Source organism: Balaenoptera musculus, chromosome 16, assembly GCF_009873245.2.
Source record: "Balaenoptera musculus isolate JJ_BM4_2016_0621 chromosome 16, mBalMus1.pri.v3, whole genome shotgun sequence".
Taxonomy (NCBI): domain Eukaryota; kingdom Metazoa; phylum Chordata; class Mammalia; order Artiodactyla; family Balaenopteridae; genus Balaenoptera; species Balaenoptera musculus.
The window spans coordinates 35202191-35226067 of NC_045800.1; the positions used below are offsets into that span (position 1 = coordinate 35202191).

Genomic DNA, 23877 nt, shown 5'->3' on the forward strand with positions numbered 1-23877 from the left:
TTATCATTTAAAGACTGTGTGGTGGATTACATAACAAAAATAGTCTTCTTGTTTGATAGGTAACTGCAATCATAAAGAGGCTCCATAAATAGATCCAATCTGATCAATGTTGGTCAGAAAAGCCTGTAACATTAAAGAACCTAACTTTTTTTTTAATGGAGAACCCAATTTTTCAGACTTAGAAATAATCAATTCCCTTATGGACAAGACTGATAATGCCAACCTCTATTATAAAAAGCAAAACAGGCACACAAATAAGATCTTCTTTTATCATTATAAAATACCAAAGACTTTAAATTGAGCTGTATCTGCTTCATCTTGATCTCTTCTCTACAAAGGAACATGATTACATACCACTTCTAGCTTATGCTCTCCACTTTGCTTTGTCTGTTTTATGTGTTCAAGCTTTGCATAAGATTATTTGAAACAGGTTTCACTACTAAAAGTTTAAAAACATTGTCCTAAATACACTAGGCTTCTGTCAATTTTCAATGATTCTAGGCAGCTTAGGAAAAGCTTTCCAATTACCCCAAATTCATTCATTCAACAAATACTTAATGAGTAATACTAAAAGATGAGTAAAACCAATGTCTTCATACACTCAAAAAATGTTGAGACTAATGTGGGAGACAGATACATTAGTAAACAATTAAGACAATGTAACATGAAACTGAGGTAAGTGCAAGTTGCTGTGGTAGCACAAGGGTAGCTTAACTCTTCTTAGGAGACAAAAGTAGTGAAGGCTTGCCAGAGGCGGTTAACACTTATGCTACGTTTTTAAACAATGGATAAGTCTGGAGTTATGGGGACATCTTGGCAAACAGAGTGAGGTAGGGAGTGCAAAGCGAGGCATTGTCCAAGGAACTGACAACGGCTTACCACAGCCTGAGCACAGGAAGGAATGTCAAGAGATGAACTCGGGATGAGCACAGAGGCTGGAGGGTAGGGAATTTCTGGCAAAGGAAAGAGGAGCTCAGACACCAAAGTGACAATGAGTGAAGCAAAGAAAGTGGGTGAGGGTGGTGTACTTCTGCAAAAGAAAAACTAACTAGGCTTAAGTGGAGGAAGTTTGAGAAATAATGAGGAGAAAAGAGATGGGGAATTTAGAGAAGGTGTTGAAAGTAAGAAAGAAAAAAACTAAAATCAAGGAAAAAGAAAATAATGTTTTTAAGTAGGGGAGAGATGTGTTCAGAGTGGCACTAAGAATTTTATTAGTGTGGCACAGCATGCAGGATGGAATGAACCAGAGACTGCCTGGAGCCTTAGAGATGAGTCAGGACCTAGTCATAAAGCACTAAGGCCTTTGACTAGGTTGTGGTGATGGAAACAGAGAAAGGATAAACATATGAAACTTTCTGAAAGGAAATGTTAACAAGATTGGAGACTGTGGATAAAAAGGGCTATTTTCTGTTAAAAAATAAATCCCAATTTTGGTTGTGTTAAGTTTGAAATGACAGTGAGATATCCAAGCAAAAATGCCTACTTGAAGAACATAAAAGATCAAGAGAAGATAGCACAGTACATGGATAAGAACTAAATTGTGAGAATGGTGACAAACAAAGGAAGACCTTCAGGAAATGCCTATATTTTGCAGGTAAGAATAAAACAGGGATGCAAAGAAAGTTACAAAGAGCAGTGGCTCTTAGCCAAGGCCAAGACTAATGTTTTAAAATTGCTCTTCCCTCAAATATGCTCTTCTAGAGACTCTGATATCCCAGGTCAAAAACCACTGGACTAAGGAAGCTGATGAAACAGAATAGTAGTTTCACTGGGGAGTGAGTGAGAGGTTTGAATAAGAAAAGCTTTAAGAGTCCATGTAATAGCTTTAAAAAGAAATGTTGTCAGAAACAGTAAGAAGGGAACCCAGACCTTAAAGAAAATTTGAGATTTTATTCCAGGGAGGCAAAATATGGGGGAGGGGAGGCAAAAAGGAGAAATTATAGAAAAACAACAATCAGAAAAACAACTCAGAAAAAAAATTGGAGCAATTTTAGCTTTTTTTTCACAGGTGAGAAGAAAAAAAATTTCAACTATATTATTTTTTCAATAAGAAAGGGGGATAAGAAATGAAGCACGCTCTTTCACAGGAATCAACACAAGTGAAGCAGCTGAGTTTCTGATTAACTCATAAAAGGAAGAACTCATTTACACCACCTAACCTCAGAGACTTACTAAGTACAAAGATACAGTAATCAAGACACTGGTGCTAGCATAACAGACAAATAGATTGAACAAATAGAGCCCATATACAGACACACACTTAACATTTCAACTAATTTTTGACAAAGGTGTCAAAGAAATTCCATGGGGAAAGAAAAATCTTTTCAATAAATGATGATGGAAAAATTAGATATCTATATGAAAAACAAAACGCAATCTCTACTTCACACTATATATAAACATAAATATGGATGATTAAACAAAAACTACAACTACAATGCTTTAGGAGAAAATGTGTGTGAATAACTTTGCCACTTGGAGATAAGAAAAGGTACCTTAGGTCACAGAACACAATAACCATAAAAGAAAACAATTGATAAACTAGACTTCATCAAACTTAAAAATATCTGCTCATCCAAAGACACCATTAAGAAAATGAAAAGGCAAGCCACACACTGGGAGAAAATATTCGGAAAGCATCTATCTGACAAAGGATTGGTATCCAGGATATATAAAGAACTCCTACAACTCAATAATAAAAAGACAACCTAATTAAAAACAGACAAAAGATTTGAACAGACATTTCAGAAAGGAAGATCAACAAATGGCCGATAAGACATAAAAAAGTGTTAAACATATTAGTCATCAAGGAAACACAAGTTAAAACCACAATGACACTATCACACAACCACCAGAAAGGCAAAAATTACAAGGAGTGACCATCATCAAATGTTGGTGATGATGTAGAGCAACCAGAACTCTCATATATTGCTGATTAGAAGGTAAAATGATACAGCCACTTTGGGAAAAGTGCAATTTTTTATAAAACTAAATAAACACCTCACCCTATGACCCAGCAATTGCACTCCTATGTATTTACCCAAGAGAAATGAAAATATGTCTTTAAAAAACTTGTACAAAAATGTTTATAGCAGCTCTGTTCATAACAGCTGAAAACTTGGAGTAGCCCAAATGTTCATCAAGCAGAGAAGGGCTTACACTAACTGTGGTATATTTATACAATGAAAGAAAACTCAGCAACAGAAAAGAATGAATTAGTGATACATATAACAACATGTATTATTTTACAAAACATCATGCTGAAAAAGATCCTTACACCAAACAGCACAGAGTATATGATTCCATGTATATGAAATTCTAGAACAGGCAAAAGTAATCTATGGTGAAGGAAAAACCAGAACAATGGTTATTTGAGGGCAGGGGATTGACTGGGAAGTGTTATGGCACTGTCTGTATCTTGACAGAGGTTTGGGTTTCATAGGTATATGCTTCTGTTAAAATTTATCATATGTTCCATTGAAGGTCTGTACAATTCATAGTACATAAGTTTTACCTCAAAAAAGAACAAATAAACATAAAAACTGAATTTTAGTTAATGAGACAAAAAAAGAGAAAAAAACATAAAAACTGAATTTTAGTTTAAGTGTACTGATATCTGTCTGCAACTTACTTAAAAATGCATCAAAAATTAAGAAGGATTAATGATTGAATAGAGGGGTAGAGAGTTGCATATATATGTGATAAAGCAAATTTAGTAAAATGTTAACTGTGTAATCTAGTTGGGTAGGTATATGAGACTTCACTGTGTAATTCTCTTATGTTTGAATATTTTCATTGTAAGTTGGCAAGGGGGAGGAGAAGTACTCAGGAACTTATAAAATCAATTTTTTCTATACTCTGCCAGTCTTAAGCAAAACTGAGAAGTGACAAAAATGTAACAGTTTTTTCTAATAAAGGTATATTGGTTTGTCAAAGCTGAGATAAAAAAAAAAAAAAAATCCCTTCCCCATTCTCTTATTTCAAGAAAAGTCAATACAATGAAATAACCTTTCTAAAGGGTAGTGATGACAGGCTACCAAGCCATAAATAGATTAAACAAATTAGTGTTGTTGTGGTAAACATGACATGACAAAGTTCTTATCCTTATTTCATGCTCTAAAATTAAGAAGGTTACTTCTTTACTCACCAGGTCATTAGCTTGATCAATTGTAAAAACACTGTTGTTTACTCTATTACCAACTTCAATATGTGCATCAGCTAACGATGAAATAAGCTGTTTACACTCATTCTGCATTCGCGTGAATGGAACGGCAATTTCATCATAATATAAATGTTCTGAAAGGATATCAAGTAAACGTGGCTGCACAGCCAGGGTAACAGCTCTACACTCCTAAAATATAACAGACAACAAATATTCAGGGCAAATATGTAAACATAATTCTAGAAATGCATAAATCTTCACTTGCAAACTACCAAGTCTAAATTTCTATTGATTTTGAATCTATATTCTGTTATCTCCCAGAACAACATAGTTATTAGTTGCACAGAGAAAAGGTATCACACCCAAACTACTCTAAAATTTTAATATGAATGACTATAGCACATGCACATGGAACTATTACAATTCCATTAAATTTTCCACTTAATTACTCTTACTTTATTCTGAATTTATTCCACGTTTACATATATATTACGTAGCACAGATTTTAAAATATACAACTGTAAAAAGAAATCAGTCAGAAAAGAACACTTAGCATGCACTAAAAATGTTATTTAAAAACTCATTAGATTTCTTAACAGTTGAACCCATAGCTTCACATGCCATACTGTAGAAATGGATATATAATTTAAAAGCTACTTACCTGCCCCCAAATTTAACTAACCCTTCCCACTCTCTCTGGTTGTTGCCTGCCCCAACCAGAGGGGGAATGACCTCAGTGGTGAGCCATGAGGGGTTCTGTGGGATCTGGGTGATCAGCCTGGGCTTCACAGAGTAAGTCCAGAGAAGCTCTGTGAGGGTCCAGAAACCGAACTGTCAACACTTGCTGCTGAGTCTGAGAGGCACAAAAACAGAGCATCACTGCCTCTCCAGCACACCGAGTCCTGCCTAAAAACAGATGAGCCTTGCTTCTTTCCAGAGGCAAAGCTGGGGTTTCAGTTGCAATAGAGCATGGCTCAATTACTTTTAGACACAGCTTTGACAAACTGCTAAGAGGCAGTAACAAGCAGCTCTCACAGCAAGTGCAGACAGTTAAATTTCCAGAATTCCAGTCAATGGAATAAACAAAGCCAGCAGGAAGTTTCTCTGATTTACAGAAGCAAGTCTTACATAAAATCATATGTCTTACTAGAAGTTAAAAATTAAAGGGGCTGCAAGGGAATGGCTTATTTGGAAATATAAAGATTTGTGTTTAAATGTGGAGATTTTATTCTTCCTGTGACCAAAAATCTGCCCTTGCTACTACTCATAAAAATGGATTTCTATCACTCAAAGCCTCTTATCTTTTGTAGTTCTCAGGTACAAGACTGGGGGTTCTAAGAAAAAAGTCTACGGTTAAAGGCAAATGAGAAACAATGTTGCAATATAATTTGGAATACTTTTCTATAAATGTCGGATTTTTATACAGGGACAATTTTCACTTTTCTGTTTGTAAAATATAATGAAAATAATCCTAACAGCTAATGGAAACTGGTTTAAATTGTCTTCATTTATTTTTGGGCAAAATCTTACCTTCTGTAAAGCAGCCCATTCACAGATTACCAAAGCTACACTAATTCTCTGTAAGGCAGATTTGGAGTTCAAATGGAAGAGTAGTAACTGGCCAAGGGATTCAGCTGGTTTAATTTCTTGGGTCACCACATTTACACCTGGATCACAAATACAACAACAAAGTGCTCCTAACAACCTAAGAGGGAGAAAAAAAGAAGTTACTATAGAATTGCTTGAAGTTTCCCCTATTGAAGCTATAACTTTTCCCAAGGAAGACATAACTCCTATCTTATCTTCATAAAAATATATAAATCTTATTTTTAAAACTTCAAAAAAATTAAAAACGTTTTCTTATGCTTTAATTTTTTTCCTACTCTGTAACTAGTGTGATGGAGGAAAGACTGACAGACACATCAGAGGAATCTTTTGGTTAAATGACTTTTGAGTTTATGTATACTTACTTGGCTGCCATCATTCTAGCCCGCATAACAACAAAATCCCTGGTGGCGGGGTCTTCCATGATGGTGTCTGCACCTGCAATGTACTCCTGAAGTACTTCTTTACTCTGGCTTTGGCCTTGACGCACCTTACCACCTGTTTTTTCCTAGAGGGAATAAGGGGGAAGAAAACAATAATTAAAGATTAACCATTAAAATTTAATAGACAACATCAAAAACACTCTCATTTGTTATAATCCCAGTAAAATACAGTTCTTTTCACAAAATTTTAATGGATTAAAATTGCTATGCATTTTGTCAAGGTTCTAATGATATAATTTTTCCTTATGTTACAATAATGATATCATGCTTATAATAAAGCAATACAGATTTCTTACATGGTTACTGTATTAATAATTATGAGTTGAACATACAAATACATTATGTCCCTCTACACTTACCTTGGCTCTAGCTTTTACTTCCAGCAACATATTTAAATCAATAGGTAAATGAGAAGGCTGCATCATTAAGCAAAGCCAAGCACCCATCCACGGACAAGCAGCTGCTACCACGTACTGAACTGAAGCCTTGCTCAACAATTCCATCCAAACCTGCAGAATGAAAAGGGAACAAGAATGAACATTTTCCAGCAAGGCCTAAAAAAACCTAATATTTATTTTTAGGGATACTGAATCAAAAAAAAAAAAAAGTAGGAAATAGCACAGAGATTAATTTTAAAATTCAATATAGAGGCTTATTTTTAAATACTGTTTTTGGGTAGGTAGGTTCATATACTAAAAAAAAAGTAATACAAGAGAAAGTTTTTAAAAAAAGGAATACAAAGTATTTTCCTCAGTATTTTATGAAAATCATTTAAAAAAAAAGGTACCCATAAAAATAACAGTTACCAAAATCTCAGTAAGTCTATGAAATCCTTTGTATGTATCATAAAGCTCAATATGCAGTCCTATATTCAACACTGCTTCAATATATAATAGCTCCTGATAAATAACCTCTGCTAAATTTAGAGGTAGTAATATCCTAGTATAAATTAAGAACAGTATAAGTCTTGATTCATGATCTTACTCAATAAAGTACCTTTTTTGATGCCTAGCATTAAATGGGCTAGGGCCAGCATGTAGAAATAATACCAATGTTAACCCAAGGCTGTTAACAATGAGCTACCTCAGAGGCCAATGATTCAAGACTAACTTAACAGGTTTTAAAGGTAAAACAGTGCCACTTCCTCCCATAAATATTATTAAATACATCAAATGGCTATTCTTTAAAGGTTCCAACACGTATGACCAATCTTGCTAAGTAATAAAAAGGTACAAGTCTAAACTATGACAATCAGACTCTATATATTACCAATAAATCCCAAAGATACTTTGCAGGATCAATAAGCATGCTGATAAACAGCAAAATGAGTGATGGAGAAAAGCAGTCTTTCCTTCATTTTATTTTGTGTATTGAGGCTATAAAGAAAGCGCTTAAAACGTTTGCCTGGTAGGTCACACAAGCAGCAGGGCTAACCAGGACTTAACTACTATATTCCATAAGAAGCCTGTTTCCTTGTCTCATTTTGCAGATCTCCAGACTATTCAAATCTCTTGGATGATTTCTAGTTTCTTAAAATCCCTGATCAACAACAGTACAGAGTTATGAAAAAAATTTTAAATCTACCAAGATACTGGGAGAGGAGTACAGATATTTTCACCATATACCTTGTGAATGAGGTCCAGAATTTCCTGGCTGCTTTCTAAAACACAAAACTGAAAAATGTGTCGAAGCATATCAGGAAGGATAGGTATAAGCCAAGATGAAGAGTTCTAAAAACAAAAACAAAATCAAAATTATAGCATATAATTCTTTGGTGTTAGCTTATTTAAAAAGTTATAAGTCAAATAACAGAAGTACTACCATGAAAAGACTGTATGACTTCATCAAAAATGTTCAACTGGTGATAAATTTTGACAAGATTCTGGAGCAACAATACCGCATTTATTATTCCAATGGTTTGGAGAAATTAAATGGCACACAATCGCTAGGAAGCTGGAGAAAGTCTGATTATGATTAACAACACTGAATTTTGCTTCTAATAAATTGAAATCATCCTCTATATGGGAGCAAGCTCTAACCAGCAACAACTCTTTGTTTACATTATATATCACTGCTCAGTCAGAGAAATTTGACAAATGATCAGATTACTGTTGCTGTGCTAAACAGTTTAAGTTTTATGTGCTCACCATTAATGCAAGTAATGAATTGTAAGATGATATCCAACCTAGAAAATTCAACTTTGAGTTCACTACAAAATTAAGGCAAATGTTCTTCATCTATTTTGGGTTAGGGACCCTTTGAAAATCTGGTGAAAACTACACACAACCTATTCTGAGAGAAATACACTTATATACACACTTAGGTATAATATTTTGCTTTCAGTTTCAGGGGGTTCAAGGATTTCCTTAAGCCCAGGTTTATAACCTCAATCTAAGGAATTTCTCAACAATTCAAAACCCAACCCAAATCAAACAATCAAACAGTGATTAATTAAATATCTACTGTGTGCCCAAAATTCTAAGAAAAGGAATCTCACATGTTGTCTATTGCTCAAAATTACAAGGTTGTTGGGAGCTAAAAATTCTATTAACTAGTTCACAGTACTTAACATCACCTCCTTCCACAATTTTTTTTTTAAATTTTTATTTATTTATTTATTTATGTCTGTGTTGGGTCTTCGTTTCTGTGCTAGGGCTCTCTCTAGTTGTGGCAAGTGGGGGCCACTCTTCATCGCGGTGCGCGGGCCTCTCACTATCGCGGCCTCTCTCATAGCGGAGCACAGGCTCCAGACACGCAAGCTCAGTAATTGTGGCTCACGGGGCCCAGCTGCTCCGCGGCATGTGGGATCTTCCCAGACCAGGGCTCAAACCTGTGTCCCGTGCATTGGCAGGCAGATTCTCAACCACTGCGCCACCAGGGAAGCCCCACAATTTTTTTTAAAGCAAAAACTGTGTTGTCTGCAAGAGACTGAAGAGAAATTTGAAAAATTTAACTGAAATTCCAGAAAGCCAGAAGATCTAGGGATAATGTATAACTCAGAAAGCTACCTATAATTTTCTAGCCAGTGGAAAACTAACAACCCTGGTCCTATCTTTTAAATATGTTTCTCAAAATGGTTTGAAAGAAGTTTAAAACAGACTGCAAAATCATCAGCTGGGGGAGCCTACTCACTGATTTGCTATGCCTTAACTACTTTCCATTGAAAGGGAAAGGGAAATCGGAAAGAAGAAAAGTTCTCTTTTCTCAGCAGAGAGAATTAGGGACAATCTTAATAGAATTAGGAAAGCTGTAATAGCAATAACCAAATAATTTGATATTACTCTCCCATAATTTCTTCTCATTTCTCCCCACCATATTTACCAACTCTCTTAATTCTTCCCTAACCCCATCACTGGAAATCCAAATAGTTGCTTGTAGATCCCAAAGCCACACCTATAGAGGAAGATTTTTCCCCTGTATTTACAAACAATGAATGTAATATAAATTGTAGTAGCCTTCTCAGGCTATAATCTTTGTTACTGTAGTAAATTCTACTTTATAATTATTAAAAACAACCAGGGGAAGAAAGGGATGAAAGAGCACAGGGGGTTTTTAGGGTAGAGAAACTATTCTGTATGATACAATAATGATGGAGAGATGTCACATTTGTCAAAATCAGCAGAATGAACATACAACATCAAGGGTGAAGCCTAGGGAATTCCCTGGCAGTCCAGTGGTTAGGACTCCGCACTTTCACCGCCAAAGGCCAGGGTTCAATCCCTGGTTGGGAAACTAAGATTCTGCAAGCTGTGTGGCGCAGCCAAAAAAAGAGTGAAGCCTAATATAAACTATGGACTAGCTGATAATGATATGTCAACGTTTGTTTACTGACTGTAACAAATGTACCATTCTGGTGTGGGATGCTGATGGTGGGAGAAGGTGTGTTTGGGGGAGGGTAGGGGGTATATGGATGGGCACTCTGTACTTTGTTTAATTTTGCTCTAAAGAGTAAAGTCAGGGCTTCCCTGGTGGCGCAGTGGTTAGGAATCCGCCTGCTAATGCAGGGGACACGGGTTCGAGCCCTGGTTCAGGAAGATCCCACATGCTGCAGAGCAGCTAGGCCCGTGCGCCACAACTACTGAGCCTGCGCTCTAGAGCCTGTGCACCTAGAGCCGGTGCTCCAAGACGACAGAGGCCACCACAATGAGAAGCCTGCGCACGGCAATGAAGAGTAGCCCCTGCTCACTGCAACTAAAAAGAAAGCCCACGCACAGCAACAAAGACCCAACACAGCCAAAAATAAATAAATTAAAAAAAAAAAAGTAAAGTCAATAAATAAACAGAAAAATAAAATTTAAAAAATAAAGAGAAACCAAAAACCTAACCAAACAAAAAAAACCCAACCCAGAATATGCAGATCACCATCATCACAGGAACCAGTATTTTAAAAAACGCAGATTCTCCAGTAGCACAACATAAAGCTGCCTAGCAGAAAATACAAGATACAAAATACAAGTTGGGGAGACAACCATAGGCCAAATTCAGTCCATCTAAACAACTGTGCAAGCATCTCCTTTTAGATACGGTTGCAAAAAGTTACATGCTTTAGCTCACTATTAGCATTTTCTCAAAATATCGCTAAGTACCATTTGGCCCATTCAGAGTCAACTTGCCTCTTGCAAATCTGAAAGCTGGTCCACCTGCTTTCATTAATTTTGTGCCTGTCTTCCAGTAGACAGTGATTTAGGCAGGTAACCTAATGTTGTTTTTATTTATAGTTTATTAAATTGGTTGGGGAGTGGGGTACAGTGAGGGGTGTAGTACTTTCAGTCCTTTAGACATTATCCACCTTGGGATTTTCCATCCCAAAATTTTAAAAAATAGTCAATAGACTTCTAGTATGCTACTAACTTGGAGTCTACTAGTCAAAAATTTCCCTCCTAGGGCTTCCCTGGTGGCGCAGTGGTTGAGAATCTGCCTGCCAATGCAGGGGACACGGGTTCGAGCCCTGGTCTGGGAAGATCCCACATGCCGTGGAGCAACTGGGCCCGTGAGCCACAACTACTGAGCCTGCGCGTCTGGAGCCTGTGCTCCCAACAAGAGAGGCCGCGATAGTGAGAGGCCCGCGCACCACGATGAAGAGTGGCCCCCGCTCGCCGCAACTAGAGAAAGCCCTCGCACAGAAACGAAGACCCAACACAGCCATAAATAAATAAATAAATAAAAATTAAAAAAAAAAAATTTCCCTCCTAATCTTAGGCAAAGTCTGGAAAGTTCTGACGACTTTAGTATTAGTCTAGCAGAGTGCAATCTAGAATACAGAAAAATTCCTACCACAGAATGTTTATTTCACTAGGTTTAAATTAACTATAACCTGGACTACTACAACTCAAGTTATAAGTAAATTCATGTTTTAAGAGGGCTTTTAAAAAAAATCTTTTGGTTTGTGTTAAATAATTAACATAATATTAGCACTTTATGTTAGTGCTAAACGTGGTCCCCAACATTTCTATAGTGAGGGTCAGATGGAGGGGAGGGCATTTATGGGAATTACTCAGGGGAATGACGGACAGTTATTTAATTTGATGAGAATGGGGCAGTCTCTTTCCAGCTCCTTTATTCAGATTGCTGTTCCCTCCTGTGTTCTGCCTTCATGGAACTAATAAGGAAAGCTGATGACAAACAAAAGCCTATCAGACATGTCATTGTACCAGAAAATCAAGGTTAAACTTCTAGCCATCTATACCCCCTTACACTCTATCCTTCAGCCGGACCAATTTCCTTTCACTTCCTCTTTAGTGCCATCATGCTCACTCCTACTCCCAGAGTTTAACACATGTTCCTTCCTCTGACTGTTACCCTGCTCTTCACCTGGTTAAATTCCACTCATCCTTCAGGTCTCAGTTTCAACTTCACTTTTAGCAAGATACTTCCCTGACCTTTACACACCTCACTAGTGAGGATCCAGTAGCACTGTCTTCTTCCCCTACCAGATACTCACCTCATTATGTATTGATAGTTTTATGAAATGACCATTATATAATTTTAAGGGCTTGTCTAGTTGTCTTCTCCTGTCTTGCTTAGTTTCCTGTCTTAAGCTCTACAGAAGGGCAGAGACCTTGCCTCTTACCAATAAGTATCTAGAAAACTGTAGGCACACGGTAGGCACTAAAATATCTGTTGAATAAATCCACCTTGCTTAGGGGAATGGTCCAAAGTCACAGGGAATAGTTGGTAATATGCAAAATTTTCCACAACTGTAGTTGGCAATAAATCCCTAACTGGCAAAATTGGTATCTTAGGTGGGATAAGATCTTGCCAGTACCATTTTGCTATGCCCCCTCTTTTATCTTCCCACAAGCACACCCACAAAGGGGGCAGATGTGGAAAAAAGCAGCAATCTGATTATCATTACCCTGAACACGTGATTCCTGCCTGCAGGCAAATGCATCATCATTTCTATCTCCATATCAAATGATCTGGGGTTGCAGGGAAGAAAATCTGGAAAGAAGCTACAGCAAAGTGATGAATCATACTGAGTTCTGTGTTCTTCCACTAATTTGGTCTGAAATCCTGTTTTGGCCCACTGCCAAAAACAAAAACAAACCCAGTTCTATATTTAGACAACTTATAATGCCTTGTTTTATTTATTTGTCCAACCAGTATTTACTGAAAGTCAACTAAATATATAAACTTTGCTCTCCTCTTTTCATACCTTTATAAAATCTGGTCAATACCTAATTATGTTAATGTTGTCAAATGCCAAAGTCTTAGTCAGCTCTATTCTTTTGGTCTTTCTTTCCTTCTCTACATATGCATATGTTAAATTTTCTTACATCCTGGACTAAGTATGCCCCAGATTCCAACTCAATCTCATGTATGTCTTCATGCGAAATATAAGCGTCATGCTAATGCTTGCCTTTCAAACAAAAATCGATACTGTATGTATTGAAATTCTGGATTGACTCACAAAGTGACTCTGATGCAAATGGAATGGAAAAGTTGACCCAGTCAACAAAACATGGCTAAACTAGAGATTAATGTCCAGAAGCATATTTTCCTAGATCGTGAAGTTGAGTTCTGGTTAAAACAGATAGTGGTTATCAAGACTAATTAATCTAGACATTCCAGTAAAGTAGTTCACTGATAGACATATACATTCATAGATAAACTCACATGAATAAATAGTCTATAGAAAGGAAAAACAAGTAATGACCCATATGAGAACAGAATCTAAAAAAGAGTGAATATATGGGTATGTATAACTGATTCACTTTGCTGTACAGCAGAAACTAACACAACATTGTAAATCAACTATACTCCAATAAAAAATAATTAAAAAAAAAAAGGAAAAGCAAGTGATTAATTACTTCACTTTGTCAAGCTCCTAGTTCAGCAAAAAAAAAAGTTACATCTTGATTTTAAGTCATTACCAAATGAAATTAATTTGGTTTGCTTAAGAGTTCTTATTTCATACTCCCTGAGAAGCCAGGCTTGCCAATACTTTCATATGTTAACAACAGAGATAAAGGCACAGGGATTAAACAATTTATTTTCACAGATGCCAAGGTATGTCACATGGAAGTCTAATAGAAATGAGATTTCGGGAATTCCCTGGCAGTCCAGTGGTTAGAACTCTGCGCTTCCACTGCCGGGGGCCCAGATTTGATCCGTAATCAGGGAACTAAGATCCTGCTAGCTGCATGGTACGGCCAAATAAATAAATAAAAGAAATGAGAGTTTATTATTTCATAAATAACTATATTAACTGTGATATTATACAAAAACATTTTAGAGATGAGCAGGTCTGCATACGCACTTTTCTTTTCCCATCTTTACTGGAGTATAATTGCTTTACAATGTTGTTGTGTTAGTTTCTGCTGTACAACGAAGTGAATCAGCTGTATGTATACATATATCCCCGTACACCCTCCCTCTTGAGCCTCCCTCCCACCCTCCTTATCCCACCCCTCTAGGTCGTCACAAAGCATCGAGCTGATCTCCCTGTGCTATGCATACACACTTATGATCGGATAAATTTTAAGATTTAGGATATCTTCCTTATAAAGTCTTCTGGTTTTACAAAGCAAAACAAAACACAAAATTACTAAAGATAATCAAAATACTTCCAATGGAACAGAGGCATCAGTCTTTATGAGGTACTGATGCACTGAGCTACAGTGAGGTTGGGCCTCACCAAATTACCTTGGAATTACTGAGGGGAAGAGATTGAGAAGCTAGAACTGAAACCAAAACAGAGCTAACTAGTAAATTAGCTCTGAAGTTTTTTTTCACTTTGGACTTAAGGTGACTTCATATTCAGAAATGGGAAAGTAATTCAAGAGACACATTCCATTTTGTCTTCTAAAACTAGAAGCTGAAAGTCAGCGAGAATTGGATCTAAATCTGAGCTGAGTCGCTTACTATGAGATGTGTAGCTGTGAGCTTGGGAAGGTTTCTTAATTTTTGATCATCAGTTCCCTCATCTGCAAAATAGGAATGGCAATAGCCACCCGATATATAGTGCTTACTGAAATTCACAGCATAAAGTTAAGCTCTCAATAATAGCCTGATTATTACTACAATTAAATATCATTCTTACACCCTAGAATACAAATATGATTTTGAAATTGTTAGGAAAGATTTCCCAGAAGTACAAGTGTTAATTATTATTGTTATGTCTGTACTATTAATAATTTGTATTTGTACAGAATTAAAGCACTTTCATATACATTATCTTACTTGGTCAATATATAACTCTGAAAAAGGATCAATAGAGATTATCACCAGAGGGTTAAATAAACTTGATCAAGGTCATAAAGCTAACAAATGGTAGAGCTAAGGTTAGAACCCAGATTCTCTGTTCAGTTAAGGGATCTTTTCATTAAACCACTGAAGAGGAAACAACAGTGATAGAAAGCAGCTCAGAAAGAAGTAAGGCAAGTTATATGAAGGTAGATTTTATTGTCACAATAGGCCTAACATCTGCAGTCCAAATTCCCTGGAGCCAAGTATGTTTTAAAATTCAGAATTTTTTCAAATTTTAGAACAGTAATGAGGTTGTATATACCCTATGTTATGTAATATCCTCAATAGAGTCTGAGGCAGCACCTGAATAAAATATATTAATAGTTCTGCAGCAAAATTTGTGAATAGGCACATTAAGTAGGATAAAGACTTATATAAATAGCCTCTATTCAGAATGGTCAGGTTTTTCTGCCAAATAAGTAGTTTTATAAGTTGACCCAACTTACAAAAGTGCTGGATTTCAAAACTGCAGGTAAGAGACCATGGGCTTGCATTACAAGAGTCTGTACATAGCTATTAATCAATCTATAATAACTATCAGGTAATGCCATGGGAGGAACACAATAACAGATAAAAGCATCAGACATGGTTTACTCTGCTATCTTCTCAGAAAGCAAATAATGTTGCCAAAATCACAAGATTAACAATAACCATTAAATAAATGTTTTTCACTGCATAATGACTTTATTTAAATAATGTTTTAGATAAAGAAAAATCATAGTGAGTTGTAGAAGTCAGAATAACTTTATGGCCCTAGAGATTGGACCTGTTCCCTGAAGGAAAGTTACAGAGAGGAAGAAAACGGAGCTAATATTTCGGAGAGAAAATGTATGTGTGGCTGGGGGTGGGCAGTGTTGGTGATGAGCCATGTACAAAGATACGCTGATCAAAAGAACGTAACATGGTTACAACTGGGATACAGGGGTAGACGTGGACAATTTTCTTAACTCCAGGTTACATATTAGGGAATAGCAGAGGAAAAGGCTGACAAGAGCCAAATAACAGAAGAACAAGAAAGACAGGAATTTAATTCTAATGTAGTAGGCAATGACAGATTACTAACAAGTTTGCAAGTAAACGAGGTTATGGTCCCCCAAATTATCCTGAGACTTAACTCAAATTCTCCCCTTTTAGAAATACTATGACTGTGTAGAAACTAAATATACAAAGACTGATTCCAAACCTTAAAGAGCCAACTATTAGGGAAAGGACAATAATATTTTTTTATAAATATACAGAAGAAAGAAAATGGGTAAATTAGAAAATAGGTGATGTTCTAAGCGGGTTACAATTTATTCTTTATATTTTTGATGACAAAAACTTGAAGCAAGTAAGAATTATAACAAATGCCAAGTATGGATAGTGGATAGATGAATGCTGTTTTATAATTCCCTCTTTTTTCTATTTAAATAATTTCCCAAAATTAAAAAAATGAAAAAGAGGTGGTGGTAGTAAAAAAAGTAATCTGAAAGGGTTTGGCTTTATAGTATTATTTGGGGAAAAAAACAGAACAAAAAATCAAACGAAATAGTAAAGGATATATGTGGGGGCCCAAAAGTGGAATGTACTGAGAGTGGGTGATACGCGCCATAACTACAGCCTCCAATGGTGAGGCTACTGGAGAGCAAGGCTCAGGGCAGTGACGAAGCACAAAATAATCTACATGCATCAATATTAAGTTTCACTGACAGCAACGCTTTCAGTAAAAAGACACTCTGAAGATACAGGATAGATAGTAACAATGGGAAATTTCATTAGTGACACCATTAAAAATTTTTTAAGAAGAGAAAAAGAAGAGGCATAGATAACAAACACAAAAGGACATAGGATCTTTATTCCCGTCTTACCCCTAGGTTCTTCATGACCTTTTTTTTTTTTTCTTAGATTCCATATATATGTGTTAGCATACGGTATTTGTTTTTCTCTTTCTGACTTACTTCACTCTGTAGGACTTGAGGATATGGGGAGGGGGAAGGGTAAGCTGTGACAAAGTGAGAGAGTGGCATGGACTTATATATACCACCAAACATAAAATAGATAGCTAGTGGGAAGCAGCCGCATAGCACAGGGAGATCAGCTCGGTGGTTTGTGACCACCTAGAGGGGTGGGATAGGGAGGGTGCGAGGGAGCGATATGCAAGAGGGAAGAGATATGGGAACATATGTATATGTATAACTGATTCACTTTGTTATAAAGTAGAAACTAACACACCATTGTAAAGCAATTATACTCCAATAAAGATGTTAAAAGAAAAAAAAAAGGACATAGGAAATACAATAAACATTAAGACCTAGAAAAATAAAGGACTGTGCACATATCAGAATAACTGGATGGAAGATATGGAAGCAGGATAGATTTAAACGTCTAAAAGGAGGAGACTGGAAAAGCTCTTTTGTTCAATACAGTCTGTATAACTTGCCTAATTTGAAACTGACATATTATTCAGAAAAATGAAACGCTTATAGAAGTATGTCTTAAAGATATTAGATGTTAAATAGGAAGAAGTAAGGGAAGATGACTTTTTTTAACCTTATCACCCAAATTCTCCTGATCTTTCAGCACTTAGTCTAGCCTTCAATGCTGCTTCCTGACACCTATCATATTCTGGTCTTCCATTATTTATTTGCAGAGGTTATTAAACTTATTACATAAGAGTCTTATCACAATCATACCATAAATTTTTTCAAGGTAAGAACCATGTAGGATTTTTTTCTTATTGATAATTTCCCGTAACACCCTGCACTGAATTTTATATAAATTTATTTAACAAATATTGAGGGCCTATGCATAAGTGACAGCTGACGTACCACAAATCACATACAAACACAATAGAGTTCTGGTATAAGAAATGACAGTCATCATCATCAATCTTTTACATATGCTAAGGCCAAAGCATTCATTTACAAGCCAGTAAAGGCAAATTCAAATTTGGTCAAAGGACCTAAATAAATAAATAAATAAAACCCCGAATAAAAAGAAATCAACACATCACAGAACATCGTAGAGATGTTTTCACAGCCACATAATTTTAATAGCCAATATCAACAATCATTGAGGACTTCCCTGGTGGCGCAGTGGTTAAGAATCTGCCTGCCAATGCAGGGGACAAGGGTTCCAGCCCTGGTCCAGGAAGATCCCACATGCCGTGGAGCAACTAAGCCCACACAGCACAACTACTGAGCCCACGCACCACAACTACTGAGCCCACGCGCCTAGAGCCCGTGCTGTGCAACAAGAGAAGCCACCACAATGAGAAGCCCGCGCACCGCCACCAAGAGTAGCCCCCACTCGCCTCAACTAGAGAAAGCCCGCGCGCAGCAACGAAGACCCAACGCAGCCATAAATAAATAAATAAATGTATTAAACAAACAAACAAACAAACCAATCATTGAGGGGCTAAAAAAATTTAGAAGGGGATTTGGAGCAATTTTGGGATCAAAAAATTTTGAAACATGGGAGGAGGAGCCAGATTTTATTAAGACGGACAAAAGTGAGAAATCACAATTGACAGCTGAGAGGAAAAAAAAAAAAAAAAAACCTAGGAAAAAGCAACTGAAAAAGAAGCAGTGTGACTCATGTATCTCAATATTCCCACGGTATACCGTAATAAGCAAGCACACTATTGACCAATAAGTCATATTGGTGACTCATTCATCAAAAACTCATGTTTAATATACTTTAAGATGATAACCAGGTTTGTCAATGATTTTAATGGGTAACTATTTTTGGTGGCAAAAAAGTATGTTTCAACTATTTAGAAAACTGATTTATATGAAATACCTGATTTCCTAATAATGTAAATAAAGTTGACATTACTAAAGAAATAAAGCCATAAAAGTTAAGTTTAAAAGAGACTGCAGGTGGCTTAATCACCTTATAAAGAACAGAAAGGCTTAAAAGAACAATGAGGAACTCGTATACAAAATATACAAAGAAATCTTAAAATTCAACAATAAGAAAACAACCCAATTTAAAAATGGGGAAAAGATCTGAACACTTCATTAAAGAAGAAATATAGATGGTAAAAAGCATATGAAAAGATGTTTAACATCATATATCATTAGGGAACTGCAAATTAAAACTATAGTGAGATACCACTATACACTTATTAGAAAGGCTAAAATCCGCAACACTGACAACATCAAATGCTGGGAGAGGATGTAGAGCAACACAAACTCTCATTCAGTGCTGGTGGAAATGTAAAATGGTGCAGCCACTTTTGGAAGACACTTTCTTATAAAATTAAACATACTCTTACTATATGATCCAGCAATTGTGCTCCTTGGTATTTACCCAAGTGCACTGAAAACTACGCCCGTACAAAAACCTGCACACGAATGTTTAAAACTTTGTTCGTAATGGCCCAAACAGAAAGAAACAAAAATATCCTTCAATAGGTGAATATATGAACTGTGTGACATCCATACAATGGAACATTATTCAGTGATAAAAAGAAATGAGCTATCAAGTCACAAAAAGACATGGAGGAATCTTAATTCTGTATTGCTAAATGAAAAAAAGCCTCTCTTAAAAGGCTACCTACTACATGACTCCAACTACATGACATTCTGCAAAAGGCAAAAACCATGAAGACAGTAAAAAGATCCGTGGTTGCTATGGCTCTGAAGGGAGGAAAAGTAGAAATGCACAGGTGGGGCACAGGCATTTTTTAGGGCAGTGAAACTATTCTCTATGATACTCTGATGGTGGACATATACCACTGTACATTTATCAAAACCCACAGAATCTACAATGCAAAGAGTGAACCCTAATGTAAACTGTGGGCTTTGTTAATAATATATCAATATTGGTTTATCAACTGTAACAAATGTACTACACTAATGCAAGATGTTAGCTAAAGGGGAAACGGTGTGCATGTGGGTAGGGGCATATGGGAACTATGTACTTTTTGCTGTTTTTCTGTAAACCTAAAACTGCTCCAAACAACAACAACAACAACATGAAGGGAAGAAATCTGATAACTTCAAGAGGTCTACCGAAAGTGAATTTAAGAATATTTACATCAAAAACATTTAGGCAAAACTCACAAAAGTAAAACAAAAATGAAGTGAAAATTCAGAACAACCCATGACGGTTTTGTCATATGAACCCATGCCTGATCAACTAAGGATTATAAAACAGACCTGATAGTTTTTCCTTAGAAGACTGTGCTTAGACAAAAAAGATAATGCAAAACGAAACTTCACAAATATTGATTCATGGTAGTGCAACACAACATCATGCTGTAGATTAAAGTAGGTCTACATGGAATATTCCTAATTCACATATGAATGCATGGCTAGTGAACACAAAAGAGACATTTATCCCTACTATATTGTCTAAAAAAATTAATCACTGCTTTTTCAAGACCACTGGCTCAAACTGCAGTACCTATAAATAACAGCATGATAGAAGAATAGATTCCTTATGGTGTTTCCCTAAATTCTAGTATTTTGTTTGACCTTTAGGGCTACTTTTAAAATAGGAATGTGAAGCCTTTTACAGACAGGGCAAGGACTCCTCAGCTCATTAACAGATTCCATTCACACAGTGATATTACCTGAAGGTTCTCTGTAGGCATTTCATTGTATTATTCCTGAAGTATACTATCCTTCGAAATATCATGCTCTTAAGATCGAGTAATCCTTAAGAGGAGGTAAGTGCCTAGCAATTTTATTATCAGTCTTTAGAGTCATACTGCAGAGCTCCAAATGTAGCCTTCTAACCTGGGATGAGTTTTGCCAATCATCCAACTGTCAACCACACAGAGCAAGCAAAGAATGAATAACAAGTCTCTGACAAGAAGGGAATATTCAATCAATCTTTCTTTCGACAAATACTCAGTGAGGGCCACCCATGTGTTAAGCAATATTCCAAGTGCTGGGAATACAACCTACAACAAAATATTTAAATATTTCTGCCCTTATGGTGATTATATTCTTACGTGTCTACATAGTCACCATACCAATTTTACTAGGCCTAGCATTCTCCCGATCTTTATGTGAAGCAAGGGTAACCTGGTGATCAGATTTAGTTTACAAAATTAATTTATATAAATTTCAAGATTACTATGGTTATTAGTTCTTACCTGGTCTTGAGTTGATAATAAAGTGAACAGAGTTTCCAATGCTGCTCTTCGAACTGATGATATAGTGTGATGCAAAAAAGGCCAGACCCGTGGAACTAAAACTGTGAGTGACTGCTGAATACTAATAAAGAAGACACAAATTAATCTTACTCATTCTCAGTTGAAGCTCTATTGATACATTATCTAAGTAGCAATTCCTTGTGGACCTAGCATCTTTTCTGATGAATAAGTTCTAAAAAGACAATACAATTTTCATACGAACATTCGCTTTACACCCTCCTTCAAAACCGTTATTATAGTACCAGTACAGACAGAGCAAATGCAGTCATAAAGAAGAGTAGAAATATTAACATTAGGTTGTTCTATGGCACTAATGCCATGAATTAACCTTTATCAAATTAGAACTTTCCAATATAACTGCACTTATTCTCAGTCTGTTCTTACTCAGGAAAATGGGGGCATGTATCTTAGCTCGTGGTCAGCCTACACAAAATCAGGATTGCTAATCCTTACTACTTTCCCATGGCTAACCCCAATGGGTAACCAATAGGTGCACATAACTTACAATCCCCTTTGGGGCCAACTGTATCACATATCAAAAGAAACAAGAGATGGTATGGTAGTAGATTTGAAATTTGTTATCCTGATCTAGCATTACTAAGTTAGGAAAATTCAAATTATCTTCCTTCTCACAGATTAGATTTTAAATGGGAAAGCAAGCAAAGCCACGTGTAGGCTAACAACTTGGACCATAAGATTCCTGTCACATCCGTGAGTCATTTATAAAAGTTACCTCAAATTAGGAAATTATTTATAACTAGCACTTGAAATATATACCTCTGTAGACAAAGAAATGAGGAAAAAAGAATATGTCAGTGTAACTATTTATCTCTGTTCTTTTGGTTCCTCTCAGGAGGTCCATCTTTTAATGCTATTTTCATTACTTGCAGGTTTGTATGAACATCACTTCTTACATTTATTTACACATTTAGTAAATTTACTTATAAAATTATAACTTAAAACACATGCACACACGGACATAAAACAGAGTCAAATATGTATTATAAAAGCATTATAACAGGTCTTGTTAATAGTGTAACCGTTCATGCTCCAAATACATGCTGCATTTCTTCTTACATAAGCTGGAAAGTATCTGCCAAATATCACAACATATGAAGCAAATTTTCTAAGGCAATTTTGAAAAAAAAAAGATCAAAAACTACATTATTTCACATTGAATTAACAGAATTTTTGCTACATTCTTTCATTTTTTTTTATATTATCTAGCTTTCCAGACACTGTCCACTTGATTATTTTTTTTAAAAGTCCAGAGTCTTTATTTAGGGCAGGTGCCAACAAACTAAGGCTCACAGTTCAAATCCACTCTACTTGGTTTTTTTAAATAAAGTTTTGGATCACAGGCATGTTCATTCCTTTATGTATTATCTATGACTGCTTTTGTGCTACAATGGCAGAGTTGAGTAGTTTTGACAGAGATCGTATGGCCCACAAAGCCAAAACATCACTATCTGGGCAGAAAAAGTTTGCCAACCCCTGATACAGAGTAATTAAGAACTCTTGCATTTTGCAGCTTGAGAAGGGCTTTCATATAGATTAACTGATTTAATCCCTATACCAATGAAAGCATCGGAAAATTAGGAAACGCCATATAGGCACTACCACTTCAATTTTTTTCTTCATTTTATAGGCACTTATTTTACTACTCCAATTTGTGAGCTGTCCTACTAGCCTAAATTTAACATTGAAGGACTACCAGCAGGTCAGTATTATTTGAAACATTTTTCACACATCGATGATTTTCATTGGAAATAGACTCACTCACAGAACCAGAAATCATTTATGATCATAATCACATAAACATTCATTGAACACTCTCACTAGGCTAAGAAGAATAATTAATTTTCTCATCTGTGATTTTTTTTTTAAGTTGCATATGATTTTCTTCTCTGTCTCCAAGGATACTATTAATAGAAAATAATATTCAGGAGCCAGTCTAAAAGGTAGGGAATACATTAATTAGCTGAGCTTCATTTCAAATATCAGGATAGGAAAATAAACAACACTTTAAATTTTTGGTTTATGTTTTGGCTTCACCCAGACTCTGCCTTTGGACATTATATTACATTATTATGTATTCCCTTCCTGATGACTGATTATTGAAATAAAGAACAAGAGTTGAAGTGAACATCACAAAGAAAAAGTTTACAGAGTAGTAAATTTTGGAAAAAGTACAACTGATGTTCAAGGATAATTCTATTAACTAAATGTCACAAAGGCTAAAATTCCATAGTCTGGGGCTAGAGGTGAAAATAACATGTAATAATTGTATTTCTAAAGTTAACTATTACAGGATGAACAAATCGAAGAATTATATAAATGAACTAACCCAAGAATATGACCTCTCTAAGTTCCTGCCCCAAAAGAGCTGGTGGCTAGACAGTCAAGAAGAAAAGTCCTCCTGGAAATAACTGTCTTTGGCATCCCCAACTTACAGTACTGTTCTAAAAGGTGCTAGACTATTTTTAGGCTTAATTATCTGGAAATGTATGTAAACACTTTTTACTTTTTTCCACTGAATAGAAATAATTACCTGCATTGTTGAACCTGAGGATAAGTTAACAAGGATGAAAGAAGAGTCATAATACTATTTGTTGAAGCTGTTAGATCATCTAGTTCCAGAAGAGCATCCCATAATGTATTTATAATCAAGGGTACCTGTAAGATTAGTTATCAAGAAAACAGTTGTTAATTTTGCAAGAAATATGCACGAGCCATGCCAAATTGTATCTCAGGAGTCACTACTGATTCAA

The 23877-nt window shown here is 35.9% G+C and overlaps 1 protein-coding gene across 2 annotated transcripts in view; it reads right to left on the minus strand.

Moving 5' to 3' along the window:
* BTAF1 (B-TFIID TATA-box binding protein associated factor 1) overlaps positions 1–23877 on the minus strand; it is an 87332-nt gene that overhangs the window by 29665 nt on the left and 33790 nt on the right. For both annotated transcript variants that reach the window (XM_036828506.1, XM_036828507.1), the window contains exons 13-19: positions 23658–23782; positions 21047–21167; positions 7836–7940; positions 6570–6719; positions 6133–6275; positions 5693–5867; positions 4148–4351 (exon numbers count right to left, since the gene is read on the minus strand). In XM_036828506.1, the coding sequence (XP_036684401.1) occupies positions 4148–4351; positions 5693–5867; positions 6133–6275; positions 6570–6719; positions 7836–7940; positions 21047–21167; positions 23658–23782 (1023 nt within the window). The remainder of the gene's footprint in view (positions 1–4147; positions 4352–5692; positions 5868–6132; positions 6276–6569; positions 6720–7835; positions 7941–21046; positions 21168–23657; positions 23783–23877) is intronic.